At 40.8% G+C, this 24,671-nt stretch overlaps 1 protein-coding gene and 1 long non-coding RNA gene across 3 annotated transcripts in view; one reads left to right on the top strand and one right to left on the bottom strand.

Annotated features, from left to right (window-relative positions):
• Positions 1–3,446: 3,446 nt before the first annotated feature.
• Aqp4 (aquaporin 4) lies at positions 3,447–17,335 on the top strand. Its single transcript, XM_031365040.1, has 5 exons — positions 3,447–3,607; positions 7,042–7,456; positions 8,640–8,804; positions 9,224–9,304; positions 13,075–17,335. Exons 1-5 carry the CDS (start codon positions 3,576–3,578, stop codon positions 13,351–13,353), a joined length of 972 nt encoding a protein of 323 aa, XP_031220900.1. The 5' UTR covers positions 3,447–3,575; the 3' UTR covers positions 13,354–17,335.
• Positions 17,336–18,648: 1,313 nt separating this feature from the next.
• LOC116086871 overlaps positions 18,649–24,671 on the bottom strand; it is a 41,590-nt gene continuing 35,567 nt past the window's right edge. For both annotated transcript variants that reach the window (XR_004117169.1, XR_004117170.1), the window contains exon 6: positions 18,649–18,865. This is a non-coding gene — a long non-coding RNA (uncharacterized LOC116086871). The remainder of the gene's footprint in view (positions 18,866–24,671) is intronic.

Here is a 24,671-nt window from a genome sequence, read left to right as displayed (position 1 = left end):
GAAGCCGGAAATTATCCTGAATTATGACCATAAAACAACACCTCTGATGGGAGGCTCTCAAAGCGTCGCTAACCCCTTTGCTGTGTGGTTTTAACGTCTGTAAAAGCTGCCGCTGTTGATTTGTTTGTTTATGTGTTTGTTTCTAATGAATATACTGATACACAAGACCTCTGAGGACCTTTGACACCAAGATTTGTAAAAACGAAAACAATATTCATTAGATGAGACTGAATCTTCTCTACCAGGCTGGAGGCACTTCCCAAGTGCATTACTGGAGTGTGTGTGTGTGTGTGTGTGTGTGTGTGTGTGTGTTGGTTAATTAAGAGTTCACAGGCAAGGTGCGTCCATTGGCCAGGCTTTGTGAAGTTCCTTGTGTGTTATTAACCTAATATCACAAGGTTTGTCAACTAATATTGCAGGAGGAAGTCTAGCATAGAATACAAATCTTAACATGTTGTGCCATGTAGATATACATTGAATATTTTTCATGTATTCAGAGATTAAAGACCAAGACAAAAGCACACACACACACACACACACACACACACACACACACTGTCCCCAAAGAGATCATAGCCTTATAGAAGAACAAATGTTAAGGTTTCATTAATAAGTTATTACTTCACTCTATGCATGTCTCTCTGTGTGTAGGTGTGTATGTTTGTGTCTGTGTGCAAGTATATGTGTCTGTGTATGTCTATATATGTCTGTGTGTTCATATGTGTCTATGTGTGTCTCTGTGTATGTCTGTGTGTCTGTGTGTCTGTGTGTCTATGTATGTCTGTGTGTCTCTGTATATGTGTGTATGTATCTGTGTGTGTACACGTGCATGCATGCATGCACGTATGTGTGTCTGCTGGAGACAGAGGATAACATCAGTTGCCTTCATGTTGCTCTTCATCTTATTTTAGAGACAGGTCTCCCAATGAAACTGGAGTGCCCAGGTACACTGGCTGGCCAGAAAGCTCCAGCGATTCTCCTGCTTCTGCCTCCCACAAGCATGAGCCACTGTGCATGGCTTTGATGTGAGAGGTAAGGATCAAGATCTGTTCCTCGGGGCTGGAGAGATGCCTCAGTAGTTTAAGAGCACTGACTGCTCTTCCAGAGGTCCTGAGTTTAATTCCCAGCAACCACATGGTGGCTCACAACCATCTATAATGGGATCCGACGCCCTCTTGTGGTATGTCTGAAAACAGCTATAGTGTACTCATATACATAAAATAAATAAATCTTTAAAAAATCTTTTTTAAAAAAAGATCTGTTCCACATATATATGGCATTATTCATGCTACCAACTAGCCACGCCCTTTTATTCCAACCTGTAAAAGATTTAGGCTTGTAATACCCAAAATGAGAAAATAAATTAATTCCAACTGTCCTTACATCTAAATCCAGATTCACACAGCTGACTTTAGAAGCTGCTGTTTCCTACCTCTACAGCCTTACCACCATTATCTGCAGCTTTCTTTCTTCAATTTTCTGCATCCATGTCCACAGGTTAGTCCACAGGAAATGTCTGTCTATATCCAGGCAAGTAGCTTGCTTGTTGGACCAACCTGAAACTGTTCAGGAAAGATCAGAAAAGTCAACTCAGTTACAAAGGGGATAATCATGCCCAATAAAAACTACCTCTAGTGGATAAAGAGTTAACCCCTGTTCCTTCGTAGGTCACTATGCGGAGTACCAATGAGTATAAGAGATGGTGCCAAATAGGGTAGCCCCTCCCTGGATGAGAACAGTAACCCTTAGGGACTGTCAACACATCAGCCAGTCAGAGAAAAGGGAAACCGTGGCAACCAAGTGTTGCTGGCACTTTTTGAGGTGGTAACGGGAACTGCAGAGGCCCTGCAGAGCATGCTAATGAGCCCAGGCAAAAAATGCCCTCCCAGCACCCTACAGTCTAGAGCCCCAAGAAGCATCTGGCTCTACAGAGACCTTGACCTTAGCGCAGGATGTGCTCATAAAGCACAGATCCCATCTGGACTCCTTGAGTTTCTATCCCTCAGAAACACCCTGGCTCCATTTTGTCACGGTCAAGGTGGTTACATTTAGCGTTATCTGCTTAAGGAGCAGATTGTAATCAGGGAGGAAAATACACAGCTTTAAAAAAAAAATCTAAACAGTAAACTTCAGGAGTCAATATGCAATGCTTCAGATGCCTCTTGTGGGTTTTTCAAACCCTCCCTCCCTCCCCTCTCAGTATCCTGACTTCAGGAAGCACGTTTGTAAAAGGTTTCACAACAACCACTGAGCACCAGGGCGCTGGAGGAAGTCCATGCAAATGTTGTTACCTGAGGATGACTGAGGAAAAACCCTGAAGTGTGCTTCTGAAATGCCCGTTTAAAACTGGAATTCCTTCTCCTAATGAGAACTGAGAGCTCTGTGCTTGTTGTCTTGTCTCAAGCACACAACACAGATAAATAAAAAAGTGTAAGAGTCTGCCACTTCTAAATTTGTGTCTGTGCGTGTCTGTGTATGAGTGCGTGTGCCTGTCTATCTGTCTGTCTGTCACTTCTAAATGTCCTCTTACCATACTGCACACTGAAGTGTGTGTGTGTGTGTGTGTGTGTGTGTGTGTGTGTGTGCAATCTGAAATGAAGAAATAGTTAAGAGCCAGAGAACCTATGGATAAAAGTATATCACAGTTTTAGTAGTTGAGTTGAGCAATGAATTGCTGATACTCATTATATTTATTAGAATTCATTGATTAATTATTAAGACACAATCATAAACCAGGGATTAAGATTATTCCTTTGCTATGAACCTATAGTCTCTCTAAGGAAAAACATCAAATTGATCTGGTAGGACATGCAACTATTTCCAACTCCTTACAGCTCACGGGATGGAGACAGCTTCATGCATGCAGTCATGCATTTGGAGGGCTCCTACACTCTGCTCACCTCCCTGTTGTAACAGTCACACAACCCTGAGTAACTTATGAGGACTATGTCCTACATTCATTCTTAACAAAGAATAGCCAAGTGTGTACACAGTCCTGGTCCCGGGTTTCCAAACAGTACATTTTATCTGTCTCTATCTAACCTTTGTGTTTTTAAATTTCTCTGTTTCATAGTAAAAAAGTTATTATTATTATTATTATTATCATTATCATTATTATTAAACTCAAAGAGTAAATAGTATAAGTGGAATTACAACTATACATTATGATTAACTTCTAAGCTCACATATTTCAAATATTGAAAGTCAATGACTAGCTCACAGCCGTTTTCTAATGGTTGTTCAGTTTCAATAAGGAGCCAACCAGGCAAATTCTCCTCAATCCTTGTTGATTGGAATAATCCAAGTAAACACTGAGGGAAGCCTCCCCTCGCAAAGATTAGCAACTGAAGAAATACATTCTCAAGTGCTTTGCATTTCGGAAATGCCTTGTGTCTATAGTGATCAGGTGCGGGGACGATTTCTAGTTCAAATATAACTTAGTGATTGCCACATGGTGCAGAATCTTTCCACCCCTACACTCCAAAAACCCAATCAGACAAGTGCCCGTAATCTGACTCCCGGTGTACTGCAGCCCGGGGGCAGGCAATGAAAGCTGCACTCTGGCCAGGGAAGGCATGAGTGACGGAGCTGCTGCAAGGCGGTGGGGGTAAGTCCTTCTTTGCCTTCAGGAAACAATGCTCAGCACTTTCAAGAGATGAAAAACTCTTTCATTACAGACATTCACGTCTTCACAGAAAGAATCTAGAAGGTAGCAACGGAACAGGTGGGGTTTCTTTTAAGCCTGGAGACTAAGCTTATGCAGAGGAGAAGCAGAGGAAGGGAGAAGAGAGGGGATGCTTTTAGCATGGGAAATTACTCTGTAACATTTTTCATTAGAAAAATTACTCACCCGGGAACTTTAGCTGTCCAAGAGTGGATGAAACAGTGTATTCACTAGGAAGTAATGTGTCCAGTTCACTGCAGCCCGGTCATGTCAACAAATCCTGCTTTGTTCTAGGGGGAGAAAAACAGCAAAAACAAAGTGTGTTTGGTCTATTTCCTATGAATGTAAACACATCAGGGCACATTGGTGGTGATTATGGGGCTGGGATCCATGCTGGGGCGACCCTCTCAGAGGCAGAGAGCCACATACATGCTAGAAGTTTCGGAGGGTCCACAAGCTAGCTGGGGTTGTTTGGGAGATCAGATTTTTGTGGCTCTTTTTTAAAAGGGGGAGGGAAGGGGCAGCTAAAGTCATTCTAAAGTTTCTATTTATGGTTCACAGGTTTGGGTGGTCTGTTTTTTTCTTTTTAATTTCTCTGATGAAAAAAAAAATGAAGTCCAAAGAGCAACTGAGTTTCTTGATTAGGTCTCCGGAGAGGGGCACAGGTGTGTGAATGAGCAGGTGACAAAGGGTGCTGGAGGGAGGCTGGCCTTTTCCAGGCCCGCCTCCCCTGGGTGCTCTGCTACTGAACAGGGACAGTTTCCTGCCCACCGAGCTCCCTTCACTTGCTGCTTGGTCCCCTCCTCTCTCCTCTCTCCGGGCCCCAGGAGACAGCACCTGTAATAGCACCTGTAACAGCACCTGTAATAGCACCTTGCCCCTCTGCCACCTGGCTACAACCCTGGACTGCTGGTGAGTTCCCAAGTGACTCTCCTCACTCCTTTTTCAATGTGAGTTCTCAGAGTCTCTCTCTCCTGGAGACTTTTCTAATGCCTCCCCAGTGTGCCCTCTTTGCCCAATTCCAACTGTTGTATGGTTTTTTGTTTTTGTTGTTTTTGGTTTTTTGTTTTTTTTTTTAAATGTATATTATGTTCCTCTGAGGAATACATCAACACTGTCCCAGCTGAGGTCTCTCATAATTACATGATTCGCATAGAGGGCCTCTGGGGCAGGGCCTATTTTGTGGATAGCTGGCAGCCCCCTGGGTGGGTGAGTGTGGATACAGAGTGATTTCCCTTCTCAAGTCAGAAGGAAAGCCCCTTTGTCAAAGGAACAGCAAAGCAGAATTCTTAAAGGTCAAGAAACCCTTCCCCAGCCCAGCCACACAGCATTTCCTCACTGGCCACACTGAAGCCAGGCTCCCTAGGCCAGTGAGTGATGTTCAAAAGATACGGACCTCACAGTATATTGGGGAGGGCACCCTCCTTGAGCCTCTGGTTTTCTAGGCCAGCCCCCTACATAGTCTTCTTAACGTTGCCTGTCTGCCTCATTACAAAACTAATGTCTTAGGTAAGTGGGTAACGTGGGATGACTGCCCTTCTAAAGGGGAATTTAACAACTCCTGGCCAGAGTAAGCAATTGCATTAGTGTCTTCAAACCCTACCCTCCTCTGCTCCAAAAATCTTAAACACAGTAAGAAGGTAGAACGCAAGAGCAAAGTGACTCCCTTCCCAAAGGCTGTCTTGGAATCCCTTATTTCCTGACCACATTCCAACACCTCTTCCTCTCCTCCTGCCCCCTTCCTCACTTCCACAGCTCCTCAAGAGGGGACGCACAGTGTTTCAGGACCAAGCCCACCCCACGGGAGTGCAGTTCCCCCTGAGAAACTCTGGAACTCATCCCAGAGTCTTCGCTCTGGTTCCTGCCACACACCCCTCTTTCTCTTAATCTTCCAAGCTCTGTACCCTGGATAGAAGGCTGCTTGGGGCTGGCTTCCACACTCCAGACTCCAGGATTTGGGAGGGGGTGTAGGAGAGCAATCCCTCCCGTTATTGCTTGAGGGACAATGGAGCCAGTGGATGCTTTAATCCTGCCTCCCAAACACTTTGAAAAGCAACCCTCAGCCCAGTCTCTTCTCTCTGCTGCCTGCCCCTTCTGATACCTACTTCTCTGTGATTTCCTGGCCACTGCCTGGCACCAGCGTGGAGTGCCCGCGGCCTCGCCCTTCCAGAGCCTCTCAGGCTCCCCCCTGGGGATTGAGATTGTCACGTCCCAGTACTACAAGCCCAGATCTGCCCGGGGGCTGGGCACAGATTTCCCTCTGGCTCCCAAGTTATTCCTGCCTGCACCTTGCCTCCCCTAGAGCAACGGCCAACAGCAGAAGAGTGTCCCTGACCCAATGGAGTCGCAGCCTGGCCCTAAGATCTACACCAAGAAGGAGAAGCAATTCTGCCCTCCACCAGTTTACCTTCTCAAAAGACACTTCCACAATCCTGGCTCCCTAACTAATCTCCAAATCCACATCACATGGGTATAAGGCTTCTACAGAGAGCCTTTTTCAAAATGCTATTCTGAAGCTACGGGAACAAAACTGAAAAAGATCTGCCTTCTTAAGATAGATTTTTCTGTATTCTTTGGAAATTAATATGTGTGTGTTTACAGAGTGAAATATGATCATATCCACTGGAATTGTCCCCCTGTCCAGCTCTCTCCATATCTCCCAACCCCAATCCCTGGGCTACCTGCCACCTTGGTCAGAGAAGTTTCTTCCAGCAGTGGGCAGCAGACAGTGCAGAAACCTATAACAGGTGCTGGGAATCTGTCAGACACCTTTTTAAATTGGCCTATTTTATCTTACTTTGTGAGCATAATGAGTGTGTTGCCAGCATGTGTGGCTGTACGCCACCCGGGCACAGTGCCCACAGACTGTGGAAAAGAGCTTTGGATCCTCTCGAACCAGAGACGCAGGGAGTAAACAACCACCGTGTATGTGCTAGGAACCAAACTCAGGCCCTTGGGAAGAACTACAGCTAACTGCTGAGCCATCTCTCTAGCACCCCCTTCCCTTAAACTGATTTCTGTCCAAAACTACACATGAAAAGTATAAACTTTAAAGCTTGCCCCAGGGAACTAAGCCCCAGTTAAATACATATTAGTCTTAATCTCTTAATGAACTTAGTTGAGGCAGTTTCCTTTCTAGGGACGGTTTGGATGGGTGTCCAGTGAATAGGAAATCACAGACAATTGCAATGACAACCTCTCTCGTCTACTAATTAAGGAGACTTTAGCAGTCTTTCTTGGATTGCATAGAGTGTTCAGCAAACCATGCCCACACTACAAGACTGCAGGCCTGACCCCCCTCCCCCAGATTTCACTACACCTTCCAGCTGGAAAGCTAGGTTGGTGGCTTCTGATCTTCACTGTGTTCTTCTTTCCAGTAAGTGTGGACATTCCTGCAGTAGAGAGAGCATCATGGTGGCCTTCAAAGGAGTCTGGACTCAGGCTTTCTGGAAGGCAGTCACAGCAGAATTTCTGGCCATGCTTATCTTTGTTTTGCTCAGTGTGGGATCCACCATAAATTGGGGTGGCTCAGAAAACCCCTTACCTGTGGACATGGTCCTCATCTCCCTTTGCTTTGGACTCAGCATTGCTACCATGGTGCAGTGCTTTGGCCACATCAGTGGTGGCCACATCAATCCTGCTGTGACAGTGGCCATGGTGTGCACACGAAAGATCAGCATTGCCAAGTCCGTCTTCTACATCATTGCGCAGTGCCTTGGGGCCATCATTGGAGCCGGCATTCTCTACCTGGTCACACCTCCCAGTGTGGTGGGAGGACTAGGAGTCACCACGGTGAGAACTCTTCAGTTTTGGTTTTTTGTTTTGGTTTGGTTTTTTTGTTGTTTTGTTTTGTTTTGTTTGAGACAGAGTTTCTCTATATAGCCTTGGCTGTCCTGGAACTCATTCTGTAGACCAGGCTGGCCTGGAACTCCAAATTCTGCAGGTCTCTGCCTGCCAAGTGCTGGGATTAAAGGCGTGGACCACCACTGTCCAGCCAGTTCTTATTTCTGTACTGGAACTCCGTGTGCTTGCAAACTCTACTGAAGGTGGTCAATGGCCCAAGAGGCATTCATAATACAACTAGATTATCGAGCTAGGGATATAGCTCAGTTGGTAGACTGCTTGCCTGCCTGCATACGGTCCTGAGTTATACCACTACATATATATGAAGTTTGGTGGCACATATCTCCACTACCAGAACTTCAGAAGTGAAGGCAGGAGTACCAGAAGTTCAGGGTCATCTTCGGATATATATCGAGTTCAAAGCCAGTCTGTACTACACAGTAACTTGTCTAAAAAAAGTATTCACGTAAGAATCAGGCATGGGGGTTGCCTATAATCCCAGTAAGGATTTGTTGCTCTTCATATGTCGGGGGTTTAAATGATCTATATAAAGGGCCATACCTTAATCCTAGCACCCAGTAAACAGAAGCAATTTGAAGCCACCCTGCTCTACAAGTTCCAGGACAGCCATGCTACACAGAGAAACCCCCACCAAAACAGTAAATCCATATTCATTGGCTCTTCACTCTTTGTCAGTTGGCAGTATTACTCATTAGCTCACCACCAGAGCTGGCTTTAAGCACCTGGCTTATATTTTAGTTGAGATACCTATGAACTAACCTAAACCTAATTATGGGTCTAATAATTGCCTTGAAACATTACAAATCTCTTGAAAACATCTTTTACAAGTTAAGTGCCACACTAACACATTTTGCTTGTGTTGCTAAAAACAACATTCATTGAAAACTCAGTCACTGTAAAAGTAATTATCTGTAATGGCCCAAAATGAGCGTAAATTGATTCCTTCATTTCTAGGACGTGGAAGGGATGGAAATCTCGATGTGGGGTTAGTAGAAGACTCAAGTTAACCATGGCAGATAAAATACACCCTTCATACTGATGCACTTCTATAGCTCTAGACTCTTGCTTCAATTCTGATGGGGTATCTTTTTTTCTCTCTCTCTCTCTCTAGGTTCATGGAAACCTCACCGCTGGCCATGGGCTCCTGGTGGAGTTAATAATCACTTTCCAGTTAGTCTTCACTATTTTTGCCAGCTGTGATTCCAAACGGACTGATGTTACTGGTTCGATAGCTTTAGCAATTGGATTTTCCGTTGCAATTGGACATTTGTTTGCAGTAAGTTTTAAGATAATTTGAATAATTGATTGATCTCATTTCTCCTCACCCTGAAGCTGGCCTGAAGATGCTGGTGTACAGCTCACACTTTCTTTGGTTCTAGTAGCCTGGCCAGTGCCAACTGTTACATTTGGATTATTTCAGGACTGTTGTTTACGTCAGTGTTAACTTTTTGACAAGTAGATACATGCTGAAAAATAGTCTTCCAGCTAACTGGATATACCCATGTATCCATGCAGGTTTTGCCATAAAACACATAGCTCGCTCAGATGCAGCCATAGCTGCTAACATTGAATTATCACTTGCCAACTACAAAGGGGTTAAACCTCTGAGGAGACTACAGCAAGTTACAGCACATGATACCTGTTAAGAGCCCTGTTACCAAAATGTCTGAGCTTTTGTTCTTTTTCCAATTATAGATCAATTATACTGGAGCCAGCATGAATCCAGCTCGATCTTTTGGACCCGCAGTTATCATGGGAAACTGGGAAAACCACTGGGTAACTACTAAGTTGATATGCCCCCACCTTTCTGAGGTTGGGAACAGTTACCCAAATGCCTCTTTTTATTACCATAATTTAGCTCACTAGTTTCTGTTGCTTTTCCCCCAAATCTAGCTCTCAACTTGTTACTGTATCTGACACAGGGAGTAGAGAAAGTACAATAGAGGCTGCTATAAAAGATGTCACAGGGTTCTGTTCTAAGTCTTCACTAACAGTTGAGTTTTCAAAGCATCAGATATATGTCTGACAGAGTACAGCAGAATTCTTATGGGTTTCCTATGTAGAATCAATTTAACTCATAAATGTATGCCTAGTATAACTGTTTAAATCATTGAAAGAAAGCCTTGTTAGCAACAATAGAAAATAAAGTTATTCTGTTTGTTTTTGTTTTGTATTGTTTTTCGAGATAGGGTTTCTCTGTATAGCTCTAGCTATCCTGTTATTCTTAAAAGGAGAAAAGAAATATGTAAAAGCATCCCTATAAAAAGGGGTATTTAGCATCTCAATTTACATAAGCAAAATGCAATTATTACTACAGTTAGTACTGAAGCTGAAAGCATGTGAATTGCAGATGGTACCAAACAAATGATGTCAATGTTTATGCTATTGTCACCACAGCTGTAGCTACAAAAATTAACGACTCCCAAGAAGGTACACTTTCTAACATCAGGACTAACCTTCTTGTTGATCTGGGCTCAGAGTAGCAAGACACAAATGATTCTGTTTCAATTATTTCTGTCAACAAAAGAGTTTCTATCTTTTGAATCATAGACAATTATGAAAGTCAGCATACATTAACTTAAATAGCCTACAAAATACAAGAAAAATATATATGGCAGATTCCAAATAGAGCTTGCTTTTATTGCCAATCATATAATGTGTATGGATTTTACATTTTTTAAAGTTATGAACATAGTAATTTGTCATTTGTGCTTTGTGTGTGGCTGCAATGGATGCAGCCACAGCTGCTCAAGAATGGTATGACCTAGGAAAGAAGGAAAATATTACACTGTGGCTGCATGAATTCCCTTACACAAAAAGTGTACTGATTTGTAAAGACGTAATTTGGACACAGTCATGCAAAGTCTTAATCTCCAATGTCATTCTTTGGACTGGTCACTCTGGCAGTGATATTTCTGAAAAGACTTACTACTTTAACAAAAATGAAATTTACTTTTATTGTGGGAGTAGTGTGTGTGTGTGTGTGTGTGTGTGTGTGTGTGTGTGCAGGCACACATGTATCATGGCATGAGGAGATCAGAGGACAACCTTGGGTAACCTGGGGAAAGTTCTCTCTTTCCACCTTGTTTGTAACAGGATGTCTTGTTCACTGATCACCAGGCTAGCTTGCCCATGAGCCTCTGGGGATTCTCCTATCTCTGCCTGCTATTTTCCATCCTCCTGTAGGAAGCACAGGAATTACACACATGGATTATGGTGTCTGACTTTTGTGTTTGTTTTAGAGACTCAAATTTAGATCCTCACACTTGTATGGAGACACTTTACACATGGAACCATTTCTCCAGCCACCAAATGGAAAAGCGTAATGAGAAGTTTCTAGATCTTACAATAAAGGGACAGGCTTAAATTAGGTAGTGCAAGGTATGGGGGTTTTATTTTTTAAGCACTTATATGTAGTTTATGTATTTTTCTATTTTTAGCAATAAAATTCTTTATAAAAATTTAAAGATATTTTAAAGTATACAGAACTCAGTTTGGGAATAGCAGTTTAGCATCAATTCATTTTTGAGAACATGGAGCTGCTGTCTCCTCCAGAGTGTTATGGAAACGGTGAGGATAACACAGTGGTTGTTCTCCCTCTTGGGACCTGAAGCCCGTGAAGTAATACCAGTCTAATGACATCTTACCAGGAGAACAAAGACCAAAGGCATTTAGAGGAGGGCTCTCACTTCTCCTTTGAAAGGGCACAGAGAAGATAAAGTCTCCTTTGGGCTCTTTCATGTTTAAGATAAGGAGCTTGGTTGGTCCAGCACCTGTTTTCCCTGCTAAGCATGTGCGCTCAGCTTCAGATGTGCTCAGCTTCAGCAGGCACCTCTGCTTGCCTTCAGGTTTCAGTGAGGATGCTAAGTGCAGGTAATTTCCAGATGGAGTTTTAAGGAAGACATAGTCAGTTTGGGTTTTTTTGTTTGGGCATTTTGTTTTGTTTTGTTTTGTTTTGTCTTTTCAAATGAGAAAGCAAACAGTACATTAATAAATGGGAGCAAAGCTGAAATTTCAACTCCATCACTTGCCGAGTATGCTATCTAAAGTAAGCTTGTAACCTCTCAAAGTGTCAACTGTCCAAGGCATAAGAATGTATATTTTAATTATATCTACATCAATATTACTTAGTGCCAAGTGCATCCCTGATGTGGTAGCATTGTACCATTTGCTGAACCCCAGAGGAATCAGACACGAATACTTACCCATCCCTAAAGTCAGTCCAGGTTTTCACTAAAGCAGTATAGAGAGGGAGAGAGACAAGAGAGTCAGAGCGAGAGAGAGAGACAGAGAGAGAGACAGAGACAGAGAGACAGAGAGAGAGAAGAGAGAAAGAAGGGAGAGAGAGAGAGAGGAAGAGAGAGAGAGAGAGAAAACCCATACCATTTCCCATGCAATGAAAACACCACATTTTAAAGAGGAAAAGCACATGATATAAGGAAAGCAACAGCCAAGTTAGTTGCAAACAGCTTTAAATTATCCAGGATACATGAACTGAGCTGGTTTCCAGGAGCCACAAACTACGAAGTCCTTCAAGGTGCTATTTCATTTAGTCTTCACAGCCTGTGAGATATATTAGAGCCTCTACTTTTCAGACAAAGAAGGTAGAGGATAGAAGTTAAGTTATGTATAATTCCATTGGTAAAGTGCTTGCCCGGCATGCCAGACGCCCTGAGTTCTCTCTGTACCACCATACACTCTGGCATGGTAGTGCAATCTGTAATCCCAGCACTGTGTGGGAAGAGATAGGGGGATGAGCTGCTCAGGGCCATCAGCTACAAGATGAATTCAAAGCAACCTGGGATACAAGAGACCTTGTCTCAAAATGGAAGCACTCACAGAACTGCTAAGTGCCAGGGCTGGGACTATATTCATCATGCATAGTGAATAAATAACACTCTAAATGATAAAACTGTACCATGGTCCTAGCTGTACCATGAAAATCAAGGTACAGAGCTAGTGAGGAATACAGAAGGGAAACACAAACCAAAAATTCATTGTTTATTTCCATTTAAAGAATTCCTAGTGTCTGATTAACTTATGGAACCACCAGAGAATAGTTATTTTACATTAAGACTTATCATAAAATTAATAAGTCAGATGTGACAGTGTCTACTAATATCAACTTTCAATCCTGAGGGGGAAAGATATGAGTTGAAGGCTGGCCTAGACTATGTAATTGGTCTTGAGAGTAGCTTAAGTTAGACCTTCTCTCAAATTTTTTTTTTAAAAAAATGAGGACATTAAAAAATATAATATTAAAAGAAAAATAAAGGAATTTCATTCTTTCTTATTTTATGGTGAAATGTTCTTTAATGTGTGAATCTTTGGTGAATCTTGGCATATTTTCTCACTTACTTTAAGATCCATATGTGTATGTGTGTGTATGTGTGTGTGTGTGTGTGTGTGTGTGTGTGTGTGTGCATGCGCGTGTGTGCATGTCACAGTTGCTGCCTTAATTTAACTCAGTTAAATTATATGCATGGGTTGTCCACTGAGACTACTTTTCTCTCCTTATCTCCTCTCCCCGTTTATCTTTCCCTCAGGTGTATTGGGTTGGACCAATAATAGGCGCCGTGTTGGCAGGTGCCCTTTACGAGTATGTCTTCTGTCCTGACGTGGAGCTCAAACGTCGCCTTAAGGAAGCCTTCAGCAAAGCTGCTCAGCAGACGAAAGGGAGCTACATGGAGGTGGAGGACAACCGGAGCCAAGTGGAGGCCGAAGACCTGATCCTGAAGCCCGGGGTGGTGCATGTCATTGACATTGACCGTGGAGACGAGAAGAAGGGCAAAGACTCCTCTGGAGAGGTATTGTCTTCTGTATGACTAGAGGACAGCACTGAAGGCAGACCAGACTCCCTAGACCTGGCCTCAGACTTCCTGCCACCCATCAAGGAAACAGATTTGTTATAAATTAGACACTTGTGGGTTTCTTGTTTCACATCTCGTTATACAGTTTAAATAACACACATTTTACTATTATCAATGGGAGGGGGGAGGAGAAGCCTATAGTGGGTTTTAAAACAGAAATCTTTTTTCATTTATCCCCAAAGCAAATATGCGACTAGTGTATTGACTTCCCTTTCATTAATAATAACTGAAATTATGAACCAAGATCTAGTTAAGTCTTGCCTTACAGAACATACGGGCACCTCTGTGAGGAAGTTGGTGTTGCCCATTGTCACCTGACTACTGACTTCATTGGATTGATTTGAAAATGGCAAAATGCAGTATGTCACAGAATCATGTACATTCAGGAGAAGGCGTGTAGTACCTTCTTCCACAAGCTATCCCTTATCTATAAACTACCTCGGAGGGAAAAAAAATTAGCCAGGGTCATTGCTAATATGTCATTTGTATTTATATATCTGACTATCAGATCCCAAGTCCAATTCACTATAGTCCTTCTTCCACCTCAGCATTCAAGAAACCATAGAGCTAAAACTCAAAAAATAGGAAAGAACATTAATTTCTGTCCGCGCGTTAGTTTCCTCTAATGAAACCTGTACGTAGGACACCCACTGAGGTTCAGGACAGCCAGACCTGGGGAATCTGGTGGGAGGTGGAGCAAAGGATGCTACTGTCGTGCATCCATCACACAGAGAGGAGAAACCGCTGTTTTCAAATGATTGGTCTGTTTTCAGTGCACACTCTTAAACGTACCACAATAGATTAACCGCCTAAGCTTTTAACTACTTACTTTTTAAAGCTTATTTGCAAAACTGAGGGACTTGTATGCCATTTTGACCCCTATATTGAAACACTAGCTGAAACATTTTAGACCTGCCTTTCAGTTGGTGTCTAAAACCTGCTTACTCTAGGTGGTATAAACCAGTCCTGCCCCATCTTAGCTGCTGATGCTGTCTCGACTCCCATGACATCTATCGATGATCGGCACTGTGAGTGTAATAATGCCCATTTGTGTGAACTAAAATATATGGCAGACTAGGTGCAACGTGGTTGCCAAATAAAGGAGTGAACAGGCAGCCTCCATGCAAAGCTCCTAGGTGCCCCATCTGCACACAGCTTACCGCCACTCTTTTAAGGTATTTACTTCCTGCTTGGTTTGTTAAAACCCTTTGTTTCTCCCATACTGCTTTGCCATCCGCCCAGTCGAATGCTCTCTGAAAACCCCAGTTTCTACGATCATAACAGTCTAGCCTAGCATTTATCTTAGACAAAGTGCTGCAAATGTCAGTTTCGCTAAACAAAGTTAGTAGTGGGAGAGAAAAGAGCCATTTCTTCGAGGACTAGTTTGTAAATAGCTGATAATCGAGGTCTTTCTCCTCCCAAGCACGATTTCAACTGTGTGTGTGTGACTTCTTATTGTTAATGGCAGTTTTGCGTCTGTGGCAGCGAGATAATGGACCACTATTAAACCTGATTCTCTTCGGTGCTAGGAAACTGATGTGCAAGTTCCCAGACAGCCACAAGGGCAGCATATGCCTCTCAATGCCACCGGCGTATTCTGAGGTAGATGCTGGAAGCATCGGCCCCACTTAAGGACTTTGTATATACTACACCAGAGACATAAACTCTCTCTCTCTGAGCAGATCGCACAGAACCAGGGTGTAGAGCTCCCAGAGGTGGTTTCTGCCCGTTCTTTCAAACATTTTCACAATATACTACACAGGCTTAAGATCAGGGTGCTTCAGTTCGGAAGGTGATATCAACCATCAACAAATATGTCGGGTCAAAAACAAATTTCATTAACAAGGAATAGTTAAGTACATTTCTGATTTCTCTTTTCAAAATCCTGGCCTGTGATTATTTTTATTATGCCATACAGCTTGCTTCGTTTGTGCTTGCTTTAACAGTCATTTCTAGTGACAGCATTCAGAATGGTAGGAACTGAAAAACAGTGAATCATGGCTTAGTGATTTGTTGGCTAGCAGCTGGCCAGGCACACAGTAGGTAATCAAAAAAAGCATGTTGTTTGATATTATTTATATATATGTATATATACATATATATACATATATTTATACATATATATATGACCCTCATTTGGGACTTAAGAATAACAATAGTCTCTTCTAATTTTTATTTTGCCCAATATTTAGTGAAAACATAATCTTTAGTGTCATCTAAGAAAGGCAACATGGATGTGGAAACAAAGAGCATATTTTTACAGTTTACTGTTTAAGGGCAGAGCGTGACAGCTTCGCCACTCTTCGTCTTTGCATATGAGACAATGTGTCTTGCATTTCACTCACGGCTCTGCCAGTAAAAAAAGTAATGAAATTGTCCCTTTCTAATGACATCTATACAGCAGGGGTCTATTGCCTTGTGGATGACACCAAATTATACAATGTATTAGGAGATCAGGGATTTTCCCTTTAATCCCTTCTTATTAATGAAGTGCATAGTGCCGTTCCCAAGAGACAGCTCCTGACAGATACACAGCACAGAGATCAGAGAGGAAAAATCAGGAAGACATAAAAGATTTATACGAGCCATGAAACAACGCCAACTGTCTGTTCCCTCAGGAGGAGAACACAGACACTCCCTGTCCCCCAAATTTCAAGGTGGTCCATACACTGGAAATGTACATAGTCTGTCAAAACAGAGCAGAAGGGAATCTTTTCTTTTTTTTAATTTTGAGCATTTTTTTATAATGTGGGACTCTGACTTTTAAATGTGTGTTTCCATTTTCTTCCAAATGCTCTACCCTTTTACAGAAATTGTTTTCTGTAGCCTAAATTACTGGTAATTTTACAACCTGTTTCTGTGATTTGACACTCTCATAAGTCCTCTCCCTCTCGATCTTCGGAAGGGTGTCCCACCACAGCTCAGACACTGCTGGCCACAGCTGCTCCCTGCTGAGAATTTCATAAGGAGTTAGGAATCTCTGGGAAATGTGCATGATAGAAACGAGCTGATTTATTAGAGGTCAATTTCAAAAAGGACCCAGGCAATGTGTGCACTGCTCTAACCCCACTGAGGGCAGTGAAATCTCAAAACGGAGGGACTAATTAAAATGGTGGCATTGGTCCTTTCCTGGTCCTTGGTTGTGTGATGATGACACCTTCTTCACACATAAGAAGTCTGACAGAGACACTGCCTCTGTGACAACTGAAGACAAATAGACAATCTTACAAAAACCATGAGAAGTTCTTATCATTAAACTACAGGATATGAAAATTTTGAATCTCTTGGACCCAAAAGTAATTACATCTTTCCCCAGTAAACTCACAGAGTGAAAATCACTAGGCCAGCACAGTTACTACTTGAAAGTGGAGTGTAACAAAACTCACTTTCTTCACTTCAACTTTTCTGAGTTCATGTCCAGGTGTCAGTGCTTTTCAGAACACCTTAAATAACACAAACATATGAAACCCAAAATTCTCAGAAAGAAATGTTAGACACTTAACTTCAAAAATCAAAAACTGTGGATACTCACTTTTGGCATATAACTTCACTGAAAACACATACCAAACAAATATTAAACAACACATAGAGTGATACTACATTTAAGAGCAGTTAAATTGTTACTGTTTTAAGTCAAAATTCAAGAGCTAAAAAAAAAAATCCCTAATATATATATTGCATTGCAATGTATTCTTAGATTGTTTTTAAGTTTGATCAAATACACATGGAATTTATGGAAATGTATAAGCAATTATTTATCATTTCATCACCCAAGTCACAATAAACTTGCAACTTATGAGGAACTAAGAAAAATAAAATGCCTGGTTATATTCACACTTATTAAATTAATATTATTCCAACATTAGAGTTATTGTTAAATGGATTTATACTGTAATGCCTAACATTTGGAAAAAATCTATTAAAAGTATTAGCAGTGTGGCCGGGTTCTTTTTCTTATGTTACATGTCATACTATTAGAATCATACAAAAAACTCTCCAAACATTTTTAAGAGTAAACCATATATCTGATGGTGTTTAAGAATTCTGTTGTAGTTTTTGCACTTCCATTAGAATGAATGAAAGCTTTTGGTATTTGAACACAATCTATAGCAAATGGTGGTGGATCCCACAAAGTCATCTGTACCTTGTGAAAGTCTGGTGAGTAGATGCTGGGGTAAACCCTGAAACACACAGTGGAGACTAGCTTTTCACACACATCACTCATGATGTCCACATCTACAAAGTAGACTGTAGGGTGTAACAACTACCATCACAGTGAGACGAAATGTGAGGACGCCAAGGACTGATTGGCAGTGCTAAGTAAATGGTCTACCCTCGGGGTGTTCAGCAAATCCTTTCCACCCAGATGCATGGGTGCTGAGTACTTAGCTCGGTGAGTACTTATTTGCATCCCCTGGGTTCTTGGTTTAACAGTTTCCTCAAGTTTTAGTGGCTATAGACCTTCAGTGCAAGGCTGGGGATAGTCATTTATAGAGTATGCAACCACTGTGATGGGTAAATAATCTTTGGGAGCTAAGTCAACGTGTATCTCTCACAGGATTTGTCATGTCAAGATGAAACACAGTGCTTGTTGCCCCCTCTCATCTTCCACATGGCTGTGAATATGTCTTAGTTATCCTGTGTACTTCTCTTTCCCAGTGTTCTCATCCATGTGCTCTAAGGGACTTGACCGTCCATTGTGTAGCTATGCACTACAAGGACAAAGCTATTTAAAGAGTATCTTAGAATCATGAGGAAATGCTATAAAGCCCTATTCTTCAACCTGACTGCTTTGTGCTGCTGAGATGTGTGTGCTAAACACTTGAATTCTTCTAATTCCAGCTAGGAGCTCAAAATTAATTCAAAGAGAAAAGAGAAAGAAAAGTGCACACAAAGAATGTAACACTAATTGGATTTCTAAAATTTATACCCAATGTGGAGGCAGCAAGACATGTTTTCATTGCTGTGTTTATACAATGGCCAGATGTTAGATGAAATCTTGTTCAGTTGAATACTTCAGCAAGCCAAATATTTTAACAAGCATAGAAAGCTTGTGATAGAAATGTCAACCTACCTTTTTGTTGATCATTCAGTTTGGGGAATGTCCAAAGCAATGTCACCTAAACTAATTCTTACCATTTCTTGGGTTTGCCACTGATTTCTTGTCTGAGTTTTAAGAAGACACTGAAGAGTGAAGATGTTGAAATAGGTTCTTCTACCTCTACATGCTCTGAAATCTCTAAGAAACCATGGCATTCACACTAATATTTTTATGTATCATGGAGATAACTACTGTCCAGTGACACAAACTACAAGATGAATACGTGAGCAGAAACACATATGCGTGGGTACAGGAGTGGATGGAGAGAAGTACTTTGATCCTTAGGCATCTGAGTGGACATGGACATGGCAGCCTGCTTTCCCTCTTCCCTTTCAGAGGGTCACTTGTCACAGAAGAGGATGGCATCTTGAAAGTATTACCCAAGGGTAAAAAAGAAAGATAAAAGTTACTTAGAATAACTAGCAACTATAAAAGCATATATATGTGGCTATAGAATTTATACATCATTTTCAATCATTTTACCTCAAGGACTGTTACAAGGTGAGCATCGCTATTATTTTTATCTCCAAAGATGAAGAAAACAAGTGTTTAGTAAAATAAGCCAATGATCTCACATTACATGTAGTAGAAAAGCAAAACCTGGAACCAATTTTTCAGTTCCAGCCATCTGTATGATTCTCCTGCATCTAATACAAATCTCTCACAACCCTACCCATCCAAGTTCTCAGCAGCCATATTTGTCTTTAATGACAAATATGCTCAAGTACATACACATGCACACACATACATGTATGCATACATATAGTATATATGTGTGTGTGTATGTATGTATACATGCATGTAAAGGGATGTATGTATTATGCGTGCAAGGGGAATCTTCATTTTGCCATACCACCATGAAGTAACAAATTAAATACTGAGAACCAGGAAAATTATAGACCTTAGAAAACAATTTACAAAAGGGAATAAGGTTAACAGCTACAGAGAGCTTACTTATATTTTGGGGGTTCTTTTTCCTTGAGAAAGTATTACCAGCACCACTACTTAAGATCCAGTTGTGTTGTTATTGAAAAGGCTACATTGACAATTAACAGCAGCCACTGTTAAAGGCCTAAATAGTTCAATAATAAAGGCAATTAAACACCCAGAATACAACTAGTATATGGTTTCTTATCCTTTATGGATACACTACAAGGTAGTTTTTTCCATTATTCAGCTATAAAAGGGAACTGACGTCTAAAAAGGTAACCAGAGTGTTCAGAGTCATAGGACTAGTAGGGGACAGAAGTGAGATTTTAACCTAGGCAGTTGCCTGCCCCTCTCTGCTACCAGCCACGCCCCTCTGGGGACTCTAAGCTAAGGCACTTCCAGGTTCCACTAGCTCCAACTTTCACTATCTCTCTTTGCAAGCCTTTGATTTTTCATATCAACTGAGATTACACTATACCGGACATTTCAGTTGTTCCCGACCCAATCTCTCATTATCACTTCAATGTCCGCTGCTGGAAGATTAAAGCCTCAAGTGTAAATTCCACAAAGATAAACTACCTAAACTTACAAAGTGTTTTTAAAGGGGACTTTGAGTGGCCAGGGTAACTTTCTTTGGTGAGCAAGAGTAAACTAAAAACTAATTCCATCATGCATCATCTACATGTTTGCTCAAAATTAGCAGCTCTTTGTGGAAACACACATAGAAAAATTTTGTGAGTTTATTTACAAAATACCTATGAATAAAATATTAAGAAAGGTATTTTGTTTCTGTTTTTTTTGCTTGTTCTTTAAATTTTTAATAGATATTTTATTTATTTACATTTCAAATGTTATCCCCTCCAGAAACCCCTATCCCATCCTCCTTCTCCCTACTTCTGTGAGGGTGCTCATCTCCTCCCTGCCCTGACATTCCCCTACAATAGGGAATCAAGCCATCATAGGACCAAGGGCCTCTCCTCCCATTGGTGTCCAATAAGGCCATCATCTGTTATATGTGCAGCTGGAACCATGAGTACCAACATGTGTACTCTTGGGTTGGTGGTTTAATCCCTCAGAGCTCTGGGGGTTCTGGTTGATTGATACTGTTGTTCTTCCTATGGGATGCAAACCCCTTCAGCTCCTTCAGTCCTTTCTCTAACTCCTCCATTGGGAATTCAGTGCTCAGCCTGATGGTTAGCTGTGAGCATCCACCTCTATTTGTCAGGCTCTGGCAGAGCCTCTTAGGAGACAGCTACATCAGGCTCCTGTCAGCAAGCACTTCTTGTCATCCACAATTGAGTTTGTATATGGGATGGATCCCCAGGTGGGGCAGTCTCTGAATGGTCTTTCCTTCAGTCTCTGCTCCATACTTTGTCTCCATATTTCCTTCCTTGAGTATTTTGCTCCCCCTTCTAGCAGGACTGAAACATCCACACTTTGGTCTTCATTCTTCTCGAGCTTCATGTAGTCTGTGAACTGAATCTTGAATATTCAAGTTATTGATCTAATATCCATTTATCAGGGAGTACATACTATGTGTGTTCTTTTGTAACTGGGTTACCTCACTCAGGATGATATTTTCTACTTCTATCCATTTAACTAAGAATTTCATGAATTCATTGTTTTTAATAGTTGAGTGGTACTCTATTGTGAAAATGTCCACATTTTCTGTATCTATTCCTCTGTTATTCTTTCCAGCTTCTGGCAATTATAAATAAAGCTGCTACAAATATAGTGGAGCATGTGTCCTTGTTATACGTTAGAGCATTTTTTGGATATATGCCCAGGAGTAGTATAGCTGGGTCCTCGGGTAGTACTATGTCCAATTTTCTGAGGAACCTCCAGACTTTCCACAGTGGTTGTACCAACTTGCAATCTCACCAGCAATGGAGGAGTGTTCCTCTTTCTCCACATCCTCACCAGCATCTACTGATATCTGAGCTTTGATCTTAGTCATTCTGACTGGTGTGAGGTGGAGTCTCAGGGTTGTTTTGATTTGCATTTCCCTGGTGACTAAGGATGTTGAACATTTCTTTAGGTGCTTCTCAGCCATTTAGTATCTCTCAGTTGAGAATTCTTTGTTTAGCTCTGTACCCCATTTTTAATAGGGTTATTTGGTTCTCTAGAGTCTAACTTTTTGAGTTCTTGGTATATAATGGATATTAGCCCTCTATCAGATGTAGGGTTGGTAAAGATCTTTTCCCAATCTGTTGGCTGCCATTTTGTCCTATTGGCAGTATACTTTGCAATTTTATGAGGTCCCATTTGTCAATTCTTGATCTTAAAGAATGAGCTATTGGAGTTCTGTTCAGGAAATATTCCCCTGTGCCCATGTGCTCGAGGCTCTTCCCCACTTTCTCTTCTATTAGCATCTAAAGAAATGATCATGTTTTTTTTTTTCTTTGAGTTTGTTTATATAGTGGATTAAGTTGATTGGCTCCCATATACTGAACCATACCTGCATCCCTAGGATGAAGCCTACTTGATCATGATGGATGATCATTTTGATGTGTTCTTCGATTCGGTTTGCAAGAAATTTTTATTGAGTATTTCTACATCAATATTCATAAGGGAAGTTGGTCTGAAATTCTCTTTCTTTGTTGGGTCTTTGTGTGGTTTAGGTATGAGGATAACTGTGGCTTCATAGAACAAATTGGGTAGTGTTCCTTCTGTTTCCATTTTGTGGAATAATTTGAAGAGTATTGACATTAGCTCTTCTTTGAAGGTCTGATAAAATTCTGTACTAAATAAATCCATCTGGACCTGGGCTTTTTTTTGGTTGGGAGACTTTTAATGACTTCTTCTATTTCTTTAGAGGTTATGGGATGGCTTAGATGGTTTATGTAATCCTGATTTAACTTTGGTACCTGGTATCTGTCTAGAAAGTCGTCTATTTCATCCAGATTTTCCATTTTTATTGAGTGTAGGATTTGTAGTAGGATCTGATTTTTTTTATTCCACGGTTTCTGTTGTTATTTCTCCCTTTACATTTCTATTTTTTTAATATAGATAATGTCTCTGTACCCTCTAGTTAGTCTACCTAAGGATTATCTATGTTGTTGGATTTTCTCAAAGAACCAGCTCCTGGTTTTGTTAATTCTTTCTATATTTCTTTTTGTTTCTACTTGGTTGATTTCAGCCCTGTGACTGATTATTTCCCTCAGTTGTTTCTTCTTGAGTGTATTTGCTTCTTTTTGTTCTAGAGTTTTTAGATGTGCTGTCAAGCTGCCAGTGTACGCTGTCTCCGGTTTCTTTTCGGAGGCACTCAGAGCTGTGAGTTTTCCTCTTAGCTGGGTTCATTGTGTCCCTGTGTGTAGCAAAACACTAGGTCCTGTTTACATATCCAGTCTGTTAGTCTATGTCTTTTATTGGGAAATTGAATCCATTGATGTTAAGAGATATTAAGGAAAAGTGATTGTTGCTTCCTGTTATTTTGTTGGAATCAGAGATGGAATTATGTTTGTGTGGCATTCTTTTTTTGGGTTTGCTGAAAGAAGACTAATTTCTTGCTTTTTCTAGCCTGTAGTTTCCTTCCTTTTGTTGGTGTTTTCCATCTATCATAATTTGTAGGGCTGGATTTGTGGAAAGATATTGTGTAAATTTGGTTTTGTCATTGAATATCTTGGTTTCCCTATCTATGATAATTGAGAGTTTTGCTGGGTATAGTAGTCTGGGCTGGCATTTGAGTTCTCTTAGGGTCTGTATGACATCTGCCCAGGATTTTCTAGCTTTCATAGTCTCTGGTGAGAAGTCTGGTATAATTCTGATAGGTCTGCCTTTGCATGTTACTTGACATTTTCCCTTACTGATTTTAATATTATTTTTTGTTTAGTGCATTTGGTGTTTTCATTATTATGCAAATGGAGGAATTTCTTTTTTTTTTTTTTTTTTTTTTTTTTTTTTTTTTTTTTTTTTGACCCAATCTATTTGGTGTTCTGTAGGCTTCTTGTATGTTCATGGGCATCCAGACACACAGACAACACACACACATACATCCTGCCTTTTCAAAATGTTCCCATACTAAGTCAATATTATAAGTTTTGTTGTTCTGTGTTGCAATTAATGCCTCAGAGAGAACCAACCTATGTAACAACTGAGGCAGACTGAAGGCCTAACTTTAATTTTCAAAACCTCATATTAAAAAGCAAAAGCTTCCCAAAGGTTAAAAAAAAAAAAAGAAGGATTGTCTTTCTACATCCTGATCTTCAAGAAAGAATGTTGGGTAAAAGCAAGACTTGCTCATTTCTCTTAGGAAATTCTAAAAATTTTATATATACATATATATACATATATGTATATATATACATATATATTAAATTTTATATAAAATGAATATATAAGGGGCTAGGGAGATGATTCTGTGATTAGGAGCACTACTATTTTTCAGAACACCAGAGTTCAGTTCCTAGCATCATTGTACCTCACAACCCTCTGTAACTCTAGCTCCAGGGAATTTAATACTCTCTTCTGGCTTCAGAGAGCTCTGCACTCACACAGACAAGCATATACTGACATCATTAAAAATAAAATAAAATATTTGTAAGTTAGTAATGAAACTAGAGCAGGAGTCTAAATCTCAGCCTATGCGCCTTGGAAAGCTACCACCCCAGGACTTCAGTGTCACACCTAATCTAAACGTGAGCTATAGCCGGATGTTCCCAGAGAGCTGGTAACATGGAAAGAGTCAAACTGAGGGGGGCGGGGGGTGCTGAGATTTCCCCAGTTCTCTCTGAAGCCTACAACAAGGAAGAGTTGAGAAATACTGATGGAGATTATTCAGCCCTGTGGTATCGGTGCATTGTGGTTAAATCATTCATATTCTTTTAACTCTAATAAATCCTCATCAAACAATGATGACATTTTCATCTCATCAAAGTTTAATCACAAGAGTATTGTAATTCTGATTTTCTTCACCTCAGTTCAAATTGAAAATAATTGTCAGACGTTATTTTAATGCTCACCCTTACACTCATTCTTACATCTCTCCTTGCATTATTATTATGGCCCATTTCATTGTCTTGGAGGCATGTCATATTTCCTATTATTCAAGCAATCTTAGACTTTTCTATTATTCAAGTTAATCTTACGTTAATATGAACAAACATTTTTTTTCTTAAAACACAGAGAAGCATGAGTGTCTAGCTCATTAGTCTAACTACTGAATTATTTTATATGGAACTTTCTAATTGCCTGAACTCCTGAGTGCTTCAAAAAAATTATAACCAACCTCAAAATGATGAGC

This window comes from Mastomys coucha, unplaced genomic scaffold, assembly GCF_008632895.1.
Source record: "Mastomys coucha isolate ucsf_1 unplaced genomic scaffold, UCSF_Mcou_1 pScaffold13, whole genome shotgun sequence".
In the NCBI taxonomy this organism is placed as follows: domain Eukaryota; kingdom Metazoa; phylum Chordata; class Mammalia; order Rodentia; family Muridae; genus Mastomys; species Mastomys coucha.
This window is presented reverse-complemented; position numbering and strand designations above follow the sequence as displayed.